The 12,741-nt window shown below is 24.3% G+C and overlaps 1 protein-coding gene across 1 annotated transcript in view; it reads right to left on the reverse strand.

The window, feature by feature from the left end:
* The window catches only part of LOC100215503 (uncharacterized), a 208,094-nt gene that overhangs the window by 50,732 nt on the left and 144,621 nt on the right, over window positions 1-12,741 (reverse strand). Inside the window, exons 68-76 of the mRNA XM_065809523.1 lie at window positions 11,952-12,152; window positions 11,544-11,738; window positions 6,975-7,004; window positions 6,195-6,458; window positions 5,621-5,783; window positions 2,564-2,832; window positions 2,460-2,495; window positions 2,307-2,376; window positions 609-772 (exon numbers count right to left, since the gene is read on the reverse strand). Coding sequence (XP_065665595.1) covers window positions 609-772; window positions 2,307-2,376; window positions 2,460-2,495; window positions 2,564-2,832; window positions 5,621-5,783; window positions 6,195-6,458; window positions 6,975-7,004; window positions 11,544-11,738; window positions 11,952-12,152 — 1,392 coding nt within the window. The remainder of the gene's footprint in view (window positions 1-608; window positions 773-2,306; window positions 2,377-2,459; window positions 2,496-2,563; window positions 2,833-5,620; window positions 5,784-6,194; window positions 6,459-6,974; window positions 7,005-11,543; window positions 11,739-11,951; window positions 12,153-12,741) is intronic.

Consider the following 12,741-nt stretch of genomic DNA (forward strand, 5'->3'; position numbering starts at 1 on the left):
GAACATGACTAGGATCATGATCAGAACATGACTAGGATCATGATCAGAATATGACTAGGACATGATCAGAAAACTGGAAACAATATGCAAGTTTAATGCACTTTTTATATTGAAAATTGACTTTTTTTATCAATTGGTTCAACACAGCTCATTATGAGCTAAAACTATGACATAAGTTGAAAAACTTGAAATATAATTAAAAAGTTGCAAATGTAGCTTTACAAGCAATAAACTATTTAGGGCTACAAACATATTTAGGCTTGTTGAAAGATAAAACATCATTAAATGAAATAAAATTTGAAATATAATTATTTTTTGATAAGATTAACAAAATAGGAGGAGTAAAAACCTTTATTATTTGTATTAGTTTAGTATAAATATTGAAAATAACAATATCTTTGTGCATTATAATGTTATTTTACTAAATATAACAGCAATATATTGAAAATATGTGGTAAATATTTTTTAATTTCATAATGTTGTTATATTACTATTTACTACCTTGTTATACTATTTGCATAAAATTGAGATTATATATAAAAGTTTATTTAACTGTTATAATTATCTGCTTTCTTGATCGAATAATTTTTTTTTAATAAATTTATTACCATTGGTGATTCCCTCATTGGTTAAACCAAACCACGCAAATGTTAAATTGGTTTTAACTAAAGCTTCAAACAATTTGTTATTCAACTCAAAAGAAGAGACTGATGCCAAATGACCATTTACTCCGATATTTTGACAAGCCTCTTCAGCATCATGAAATGTTAAACTAAAAAAGATTCACAATATTTATAGTTTAAATAATACACAGCGTATTAAAAAATTATAAATATATATTTCTAAAAATTATGTATGCATGTATATATATACATTATATAAATTATTTAATATTTTATATATATATATATATATATATATATATATATATATAATATTATATTATATTTATATATATATATATATATATATATATATATATATATATATATATATATATATATATATATATATATATATATATATATATATATATATATATATATATATATATATATATATATATATATATATACATATATATATATATTTATATATATGTATATATAAAAATTAGAAGAAAACAACTTATCAAGTTTTTTTAATTATAAAAAGTGTTTCACCTATGAGATCTCATCAGAAACAAAAAGTTTTGTGTTTTTTCAAGTGTAATATTTTGACTAATATAGTTGGAGACATTTTTAATTTAAAATACTATACAAAAGATTGTTACTTACAATAATAATGTCATTGCTATGTAATATTATTAAAAAAAATTTTTTATTTAACAAAAAAAGGTTTCCAATGGGGAAAAAAACCTAGAGATGCCTACAACCTAGTCATCATACATATTGATGATAGCCATTACTATAGTTCATCATACATATTGATGAGCAACCTAGTAATGACTCATCATTGGAAACCTTTTTTTGTTAAATATAAAAAACTTTTATAATATTAAGCAGCAATGACATCATTACTAACATATTTTAATTTGAAAATTGCTCTAACTATATGAACTAAAGTGTTACACTTAAAATTAATAAAATTAATTACTTAAAAAGAGAAATAACTAATGTCATCGTAAATGGTGTATTTTTATTTTTTAAAATGAAAAATATCATACTCTTAGAATGTCATGAAAAAAAAAATTTATTATATAAATCTACCCACAGAATTAGGAAAACTGAGGTTGCCAATTAACTGCCGACCTCAAATTGTTAGAGGTCAACAAAAAAAATTTGACACAAAGGGGTTACTATAAAACAGAGAAACAAGGTCGGCAATTTTTTGCTGAACTCAAACACTTATAGGTCAGCAGTTAGGTCAACATTGCCAAAAGCTGACCCTAATTCTGAGAGTTGATATATGTATATATATAATACATATATATAATATATATATGTAATATATATATATATAATATATATATATATATATATATATATATATATATATATATATATATATATATATATATATATATATATATATATATATATATATATATATATATATATATATATACATACATATAAGATAAATATTAAATATATATATGTAATATATATATATATATAATATATATATATATATATATATATATATATATATATATATATATATATATATATATATATATATATATATATATATATATATATATATATATATATATATATATATATTATATATATATATATATATATATATACATACATATATGATAAATATTAAATATTAAACTTTTTAAATAAATGACATACAGATTATTGTTGAGGTAGTAACAGTTATCTCCAAAACTTATCCATCCTTGTTGGCAAATTGTTGTATTTCCTAAATTAAAACATCGTTTGAACTAATCAAATTAAATCTATAAAAAATTCATTATTAAATTTAAAAAAAAAAAAAAAACTCACCAGAAGTAACCAATGGTGGTACTTCTGTTGCACCCTCTAAAAAAAAATTTACTTTGTACTTTTATGACTTAATTCAATTTTATAATTTAATTTAAAATTTTTACCTTTTAAGGCTCTACATATAAATGAAAGTTTTTCTTCCGGTTTGGCTGCTTGCCAAAATAAAAAATCATCTGCACCATTATATAGACTAAGTTTAATATACTCTCCCTGCCTTGGGTCCGGTTGTTTATTATACCAATTAGTATAATTAACAGTGTTATTATTCATCCAGGTATACACTTGTAGTAAAGGATTGTATTTCATACCAAGCCAAATATCAGTCTTAACATATAAATCACCCAACATTGTAGTTAGGAACAACTCTTCTTCTCTATAATTAAAAGTAATTATCTATTTTAATGTAAATACATATTCATATATAAATCTTATTCAGATTTTCGCTTTTGAAATTCTTTTATCATACAGAAAAGGTTTAGTTGAAATGAAAATTTGTACTCTATACCAAATTTATTTCCTGTATTATATCTCTTTATATTTAATCCTGTATTATATCCATTTGAATACTGTTAATAAATAAAAATGAAGAATGTATTTTATATAAATAATATAAAATAATTTAATAATACTTTTTTAAACAATTTAGTTTAGAATTTTTTATTATGATATAGCTTCAAAATGTCCTTCCAATTGAATTATAAATGTCATCAATTTCAAAGCTGCTGTTCAATTATTATTACTTTTAGTTATTTTAAAACTTTACATTATTAAAATCATTATTTGGGTAAATAAAACCTTTTTAATTACATCTTCTAGATTATATAAAATTTAAAAATTAAATAAAAATGGTGTATGTGGATTTCACAACTAATAGTATTTTAGTAGTTTGGAAATATTTTTTATGGGATAAAAAAGGCAATGTGTGATTGGCCAAAGAGCAATAAGTGAATAACCAAACTGTAAAAAGATTTTTAAAATTTGGTAGAAATGCAATTAAAGGTCATCATATACACATGTTGCCAGTACATATTGTAAAAGTCTAAAGTCTAGCCCAACCTAATATTTCTGGAGGAAATATTAGGTTAATATTAAATGGTAAATATTAGAATATTTCTGGAGGAAATAAACAAAGGTTAAACAATGTTTTTGTTTTTCCCACAGCATTCAACTTGTTGTAATTGATGTTTTTTATGTTCGTTTTTTCCCAAGACCAAAAAAGCCACTACAGGCAAGAAGGCTACTTTACTATTGTGGTTACAACCCACTCTTAACTCTATAACTCTCAAACACGAACCTCAACAAGCAAGGCCGCTGAGCAGAGAAACAAGTTGAGTGCGGGGACATGGTGGAACTCGGAACTTCTTGCTTATGAGGCGATATTTTTTATTGATTGTTTTTTGTTAATATAATTTAAATGAGTTTTGTTTAAGTTAAAATTCAAAAAATACTGTGATCCCCAATCTGTTACAAAAGTGAGATCAGATTCAAAAATGACTGCCTGTTCTAAGCGATCAAAAAGAGAAGACTTTTTGTCAAGGGAGGAGTATAAAGTTGAGTCATCAGCAAAAAGAGCTACTTTAGGTGTAAGATTATTAATGTAGATAAGAAACAAAACAGGACCAAGGATAGAACCTTTAGGTACCCCAGAAGTTACTGGAAATAAAGAGGAGTGTTGGCCTTTGTGGATGACTTAAATAAAGTGGTTAGAAAGAAACAATTCAATAATTGTTTCTTTCTAACCGCTTTTTTAAAGTTATAATAGTTCTTAATATTTTTTTTATTTATAATATATAAATTATATAAGTATGCATTTTTTATAATAAATAATATTTTAAAAATTGTTTTGTTTTCATAAACAAAAACTTTTTTAGACGACGATAATTTCATTAATGAACTTTATAAAATAATAATTAAACTCAAAAAGATTTTTATGAAAAAAAAATTATATGAATAAAAAAGTGAAAAAAAAGAATGTTTTTGAAAACCCTTACAATTTAACAAATTTGATCTTTACTAATGTATTTCATAAATTATTAAAATGCTTTTAAATAAATTAAAAAATCACTGTTAATGGAATTTTTTTAACTTTACAAAGGCTACGCATTTCTGCCAAAAAAAAAAAGCTACTTTATCTTTTCATTGAAATAAAAAAGAATTAATTACTTTTTCTTTTATATTACTACGTTAAAGTTTAATATAAAGTAAGAAAAAAAAGATTCTTAGAGTTTCTAAGAATCTTTTTTTGCTTACTTTGAGAATTTCAAAGATTTAACTATTATTCACTTAAAATGTATTACTACGTATGTTTAAAAAAAATGTTTAAACAAAACACGAATTGGTTTAAAAAAGAATTAAAATTTATTAGCGCGCTTAATACTAGCGTATTTATATGAAAACATACTATTTCATAAATTAGTAAAAAAAAATTTTAATCAAATGTGCGTATTTATTGAACAAACATAAGATCAGATTTTTTACTGTTTTTTTTCTAACATAAAAGTATTTAAAAATTTTAAATCTGTTTAAATCTTTTTCTCTTTCTTTTTCTTTCTCTCTCTCTCTCTCTCTCTCTCTCTCTCTCTCTCTCTCTCTCTCTCTCTCTCTCTCTCTCTCTCTCTCTCTTTCTTTCTCTCTTTCTATTTCTTTCTCTCTCTCTCCCTCCCTCTCTCTTTCTCTTTCTTTCTCTGTCTCTTTCTCTCTCTCTCTCCCTCTTTCTTTCTTTCTTTCTCTCTCTCTCTCTCTCTCTCTCTCTCCCTCTCTCCCTCTTCCCCTCTCTATCTCTATCTCTCTATCTCTCTATCTCTCTTTCTTCTTTCTCTCTCTTTCTCTCTCTTTTTTTCTTTCTCTCTCTCCCTCTCTCCCCCCTCTTGCTCTCTCTCTCTCGCTAGTTTCAGCAAAAAAGCTCTATAGTTCTAGTAAAAACTGTTTGAAAAAGTTGCAACCTCAGGCACTAAAATTTTCATTTATTTTGAGCTATTAAACCTGAAACTCGAATTATTTAAACTATTTGCCTTTTAAACATTTAAGCATGTTCCCATAAAATATTAGTGTTCCTTATATATACACTTATGCTCAGTAATTTATCTCTCATATTAATAATATGCAGATCTCATTATATGAGTAAACAAGAAAATAATAATACAAAACAATAATGTAAAAACCTTGAATGAATAGATACCAGATTTCCATTATTACTGTCAGTCTGACAACGTGTTAATGCTTCAGTTAAACTAGCATTGTAAGTGTAAAGTCTGTAGCAGATGTTGTTGTTCTTATTTACAGTGTAATTAGGTGGACAACCCTTCGAGTTAAGAGTATTTAAATCTAAAAAAAAAGATAAAAAAATTTTAAATGCAATTTATTTATTTTTAGCTTTAAAAGGGTAAATTGTAGATGTTAAAATGTTAAAAAATAATATTATAACAAAATATATTATTTAAAAATTGCATATATTTAATAAACATGTTTAAAAATAAGAAAGCAAATTAAGTACAAAAAATTATACTTTTTAAACTTTTTTTTTTTTTCATTTGTTTAGAGTTTTTAAAAAGTTTAAAAGAAAAAAGTTAAATAATGTCTAGAATAAAAATAGGATTTGGAAACATGTCTAAACTTTTTAGCAATAAAAAAATTCAATACACGTATCAATGGAAGATATCTAAATTGTTAAAATATTAAAAAATAAGAAAATATATAAATTTAAAAATATTGAAAGTTAAAAAAAAGTAGATCAACCTTCTCCACAAGTATAGGTAACATTTAACTTTTTCGATACTCCACCACAAAAATTTTTTTTTTTAAAAAACTCATCATTAGCTTTAATATTTGCACACAAAGATCCGCTACATAGAGACTGTATAAATGGAACAGCTTCGGTTTGAGGTAGGAAACATCCTTTATACTCATTTCCATAATAAACACTCTTTATAATTACCAGCTTGGTTAAAGGGCAGCCAAATGTTTGTGACTGATAATACCAAAAGTTAACATTATATTCAACTAAATAAAAATACAAGCAATTACAAAAATTAAACAACTCCAATAATATATAAAAAAACAACAGTTACAAATGTCACATTATATAATTAAATCCAAAGCAATGATAAAATGTTTCATTGGCGTAATTTACTTGATAATTTTGATGGTTTGGGTTTCATTTAGCAATTTTAATGTATAAGGTTTCACGTAAGTAAAACTTAAAAATAAAAACAGTAAGGAGTTAGTAGTTATGTATTAAATTTAATTATCAATCAAATATTTTTATAAAAGTATCACTAAATCCTTTTTTATAAATTTAGGACTTCATTCTACAATAACATAAATCACAGTAACATTTTCCATAGTTATAAGCCCATAACATTAACCATGGTTACAAGCTTATAAGTTTACATTCATTTTGGTTTAGTTAATTTTTCTTTTTTTTAAACAAATAAAACTTAATGATGAACATGATATTAGGGAAACAAAATAGATCAACAAAATAACACAACATTAAAAAAAACAAATTAAAAATACCTTGCTGCCCTTCATTCTCTTGTTGTATTTCTAATTTAATAAAAAATAAATTAATTTTTAGTTTTCATTTTTCATTTTAATGCATTAGAAGGTAAGATTAGCAAAGATTACAATATTTCTATTGTTAATCTTTAATATGAAAAAAAAAAATATATATATATATATATATATATATATATATATATATATATATATATATATATATATATATATATATATATATATATATATATGTATTACTTAGATGAATAAAAACAACTGATTAGCGGGACTTAAGGTTTCTTGCCCAAAGGCAATCATTAGCCGTTAATACAAACAAAAAACATAAACAAACCGTTACAAAAACATAAAAATTAATGTAGAATGACTTTGATGTTATAAACAAATCTACGTAAAAAACAAATTAAAAAAAAAAAAAGTCATTATAGTTTACAAATCTTAATTAAAAACCAACCAATGTAACTGCGTAGATAAAGTATTTTGTCCTTTGACAAAAGGACAAAAGAAGCATTACAGAAAAAAGGCTCACTTCTCAACAAAAAAAAAGATAAGAAGTTGCTAAACATAACAAATGAAATTGAGGTTTATATATTATGAAATTTACTTTGAACAAGATCAGTTCAAATTCTGGATAAAAATTTGTTTACTTTTTAGGACTCTGTTAGAGTTGAATATATAACAGTTCAGCAAATGGAGTTATTGTTGGTAATTTTATTCTACTAATAATTACATTTATAAAAATGGCTTTAAATTTTCAATAATGGAAATTCATCAAAACCATACAATTTTGGAAAAGTAGACATTAAACGTAAACAAAAATTGAGTAACCTATCCTGTTTATTCATAAAATATAATTTTGTGTCATATATTTTTACAATATCTAGAATGCTCATACTATAGCATTAAAAGAAGATTTTGCTAAGTAGTTAACATCGTTGTACAAAAAAATAGAAAGTAAGTAAACAGTCATTTGTATTCTAAATAAAATACTGACATAGCTAAGATCAATTTTGGTAATTCTAGTTTTTTTTTACAATAATAAGAATTTTATCATAAAATGTTTTAAAATTTTTAGATAGAATTATAATAACTAAACATTTGTGATTTACTTCATCAGCTGTTTTATGACTATTACTAGCTTAATCTAGTGTACTTCATTTTTATTTTAGACATTCAATGCTTGTGTTTGACCATTCAGTAAACTTAAATCCCTAACTTTTGAATATATATTCTGTTTTGAAACTTTGATTTTGCCCTAGTTTTTATTTCTTCTGTTTTATAAGAGAAGATATTATAAAAATTAGAGCAAAATAATTCTGTTTGAAATACCCTCAGTTTTATGTTTTAAAATGTATGGATTTTATTTCACTTTTAGGGCTTGTTAGCAAAGCAGAAGAAGACGATTTAAGCAAAGAGTTACAGAGGAAGAAGGCAAAAATGTTTATTTACCAATCACTGACAACCCATTCAAAACCATTTCCATTAAATTTACAACCAACAAATTCACAAATACCACCTCTTTTATTACAAACATTACCATGAACTTCTCCTTTCTCAACCTAATCCCAATCCAAACAACTCCAGTCTTTTTTAACTAATGACTCCATTTATGATCATTCTGAATCCTCACTTTTTCTTAACAATCAAAATTCATTTCATGAAAATTCATTCAATTCAATTGACCTCAATCAAATTCAATTAGAAAACATTTAATCGACTTCAAATTTTTTAAATGCCTTCTTCATCTTCTTCACTACCAGCACAACTATATTCTGTTCAACAAACACCACCACCATTGTTGCATTCACAACCAACATTGCTAACAAATTCCACTATCAATGCATTCATAACTATAAAAACAAGTACCAGCACATTCATTAGTTTCCCATACAACATAGCCAACAGATTATATATGCAGTGACAAAGAAGTCATTGGAAACATGATTCCTAATAGGGTCTTAACAGCACCCACAGGAAAAAAGCTGGTCAAACAGTTATTAGGCCATTTTTTTAAAGAAAATATTTTTATAAAGAAAAGTAAATGCTTTGCTTTCAGGAAAAAAAGGTTTTTTAAAGATTTCAGTTTCAAAAAAAGTTGACTTTAATCCAGCTGTGTTGCATTTAATAACAGGTAAAAAAAAGTATTAAATTTAAACTTTGGAATTCCAGAATCAATTCAATTCGAGAATATGCTGCAATTTTTACAGGACTTACAATAAGCAAGTTTCCAAACTTTTCAAAAAATGATGTCAGGGTTGCGCTCTGTGAAAAAATTAATGATGAGCGCAGAGCTTATTTTAAAGCAGGTATTATGTTTTAATGCTATAATGCAATATATGTTGTCTTAATTTTATTTTATAGAAAAACAATTAATAATAGGATTTTTTAATTTTCTAATTTAAAATTAAATTGTTTGTGATTTTCGCCTGATCTTTTTTTTTTTAACTTAAGTCTTGCATTTGTTATTATTGATTTAGTATATTTTTTTAGTATTAATTGTTTTGATTACCGTATAATCTGTAATAGTAACTAACTTTTATTGTCACAAGTTTGATTGAGTTTATGCTTTAGTGTCCACCAATCAAATTTTTATTAATTTTATTTAAAAGTAATAATTAATTTTTAAATATAAATATATTTTTGTAATTTATCCTTGGTTTTTAAAGTTATTTATGTTTTTAGCTGTTATTCTGTTTTATTTTTGCTTTCTATTTTACTTTTTACTTTATGTACTATTTATTATATATGTTTTTATATAATTATTATATATGTCCTTTATGTATTGTATCATTTTTTATATAACTCTGAAGACCCAAACAGAAAAAATGTGAAAATTATAAGATTGTCTTTTAAATGTGTCAAGCACTATTTAAAAGACAAACTTATAATTTTCCTAATTTTTATTTTTTTTAATAACTTGTCCGCTGAACTTATTTATAATTTTTTCGCCTCAAAATATATTAAAATATCCTAATAAACAAAATTTTAAAAAGTTTAGATAAGTTATCAGAAAAAGTAAAAAATTGCATTTATTCGAAAATATTGACTTTTTATTCAAATTAAGTTTTTCAAACAAGCTCAGGTAAGATTATGCAAAATGATTTTGCTTTATTAAGGTTGTAGATTTTATTGATATATTATGTTTTATGATATAAAAAAAATAGAACTATGATTTTTTGTTTTTTTTTGGTTAAAATGGTTAAAGCAGAAAAAAATTTAATTTTAGCTTTAAAAAATGCAAACCATTTAAATGCATCAAATAAGCACTATCTATATAATTATCTTGATCAAGATAATTATCTTACTATCTATATAATTATCTCGATCAATTTCTATATTTAAATATAGAAACATGCGTAATGTTTTTTTGTTGTTGTTGTTGTTGTTGTTATTCACCTCCTTAAGGCCGAGAAGGCCACTACAGATGAGGAGGCTACTTAATAGTGGTTATAACCCTCTCTCAACTCTCTAACTCTGAAACACAAACCTTGACGAACAAGGCCGCTGTGCGGCGAAACAAGTTGAGCACGGTACTTCCAGGGACGTGGTGGGGATCGAACTCAGAACCTCTCGCTTATGAAGCGAGCGCTTTACCACTACACCACTACCGCGATACCGCGATGTATAGTAAAGATCCACAATATGCTTACATAAACTTGTTTTTAACAAAATATGTGGCAAGGTCAATAAAAAAAAACATTTACCTTGATATTAGTGAATTTACTTTTGATTTTCTTGTTAAAAATTTATGAAAGCTTGAATTCATACTTCAGAAATTTTATTATTTATACGTTGTATTTCTATTTTAAATATCGATATTTTTAAATAAATGTTATATTAAACATTTTTATTTTTCTATGCTTAATTTTGTGTATGTATGTATGTATGTATGTATGTATGTATGTATGTATGTATGTATGTATGTATGTATGTATGTATGTATGTATGTATGTATGTTTGTATGTATGTATGTGTGTATGTATGTATGTATGTATGTATGTGTGTATGTATGTATGACATCATACTGATTTAGAGAGCTGTGAGGTCTTCAGTACATACATTTAGAGAGAACTTGCAAAGGAGTTTGCTGCTCATTGACTGAGAGTTTTTGATTTTACTTTGTTTTTTCTTTTTGCAAAAAAACAATATGAAATTAGGTTGACAAAAGAATTTGGTAAATGTCTATACATGCTATAATATAAATCAGAACTAGAAAAGAAAAATATTTCTTTTTTTAAGTCATTTTTTTCTTTATACCTTTATAAAAAATTTCATAATTATTTTACCAATTTTAGTAAAATTTTATTCAAGACATTATTAACAGATTTATTCAAGACATTATTAACAGACATTATTCAACTTATTATCAACAGAGATAAAAAAGATAAAGGATAAAAAATCTTCCTTTTTTTCTGTAAAAAATCTTATTCATACATAGACCTGCCCATAACAATGTCTTTGAATTATGTTACTCTAACCTACCTCTATTTCACTTTGGTGTACCAGCCCTGTTTTAACATAAAAGCAACATTGTATGTTTTTACAAACATTATTCTATGTAGTACTTACTTCTTGTATACTTGCATACAAATGGTTTTTTAATGTAACAAATATCATCGTTCCAATGTCCATTCACTGTAGTGTGAACACAGTCTTCTCTTCTCCCTTCAAAGTTGTTTGGTTCCATCGTATTCCAAAAAGTGAATGACAATGGAGAACCATCAATCCAATTATAGAAATTGTTTATTTCTTTTGAGGTTAACCCTGATTAATTGTTGAAAAAAGTTAATTATTAAAATGTAATTTACTTTGTAAATTCTTTAACACCGAAAAAGAAATAAATAAAAAAGAACATAAATAACAGCATTTTTTTTACTTGAAAAATTAATTATAGTTCAAAAAGTTCAAATTTAAATCAATAATAATCAATGATGTAATTTAATTAATATAATACAATAAATCTTTATAGCTTCAAACCTATCCAAAATTCTTTTAAAAGTTTGGATTCTGAAGCTTTCAATGATATAAAAGCTTGTTCAATTGGATTGTTTATACTAGCTAGACTTCCATTGTTTAATTGACATGCATCTTTCGCTAAAGACCATGTCATTTCATTGAAATTTATTGCATAACAATATGTTCCAACTTCTTCTTGTCCCCAACCACATCTTCCAAACTCTAAAACAGAAAAATATTCTAGAAATACAATACTAAATTTGAAATTATTACATATTATTATCTAATGTATTCCATTATTATGCTTTTCTATTTAAAAACTAAAAATTGTGATACTGAAAATAACATTTTACTGCAAACAATTTGGTATAGAGACTCAATATTATAATGATATTTCGATTTTACAATTCAAGCCATTTGGCAAACACATTTTATAAAAAATGTATCAAATTAGCTCATTTTGCTAGCTCAACTTGCAGAAGCCTAAATTTTTTATTATTTGCAAAAGATACTTATATTTAACTGCTTCTATAAATTTGGTACAAAAAATAAATTCCTGATTGCCAATATTTTTATAATAAAGAACTTTATATTTACAGAAGTCTTCGAAATCTTCCAGTTAATAATTATATGATAAATGATATATAACGCATCATACAAGACAAATTAAAAAAAGTTGAAAAAAAGACCCACAGTGTGCCTAATAAGATTAAAAATTGAAAAGGATAGAAATATACAATATTTTCAAAAAATGCATGAACAACTAATATTAGAAAATAAACCAAATATACTAGAGAGAGAATAATTATAA

The sequence above is a fragment of the Hydra vulgaris genome, chromosome 11 (assembly GCF_038396675.1).
Source record: "Hydra vulgaris chromosome 11, alternate assembly HydraT2T_AEP".
NCBI classification, from domain to species: Eukaryota; Metazoa; Cnidaria; class Hydrozoa; order Anthoathecata; family Hydridae; genus Hydra; species Hydra vulgaris.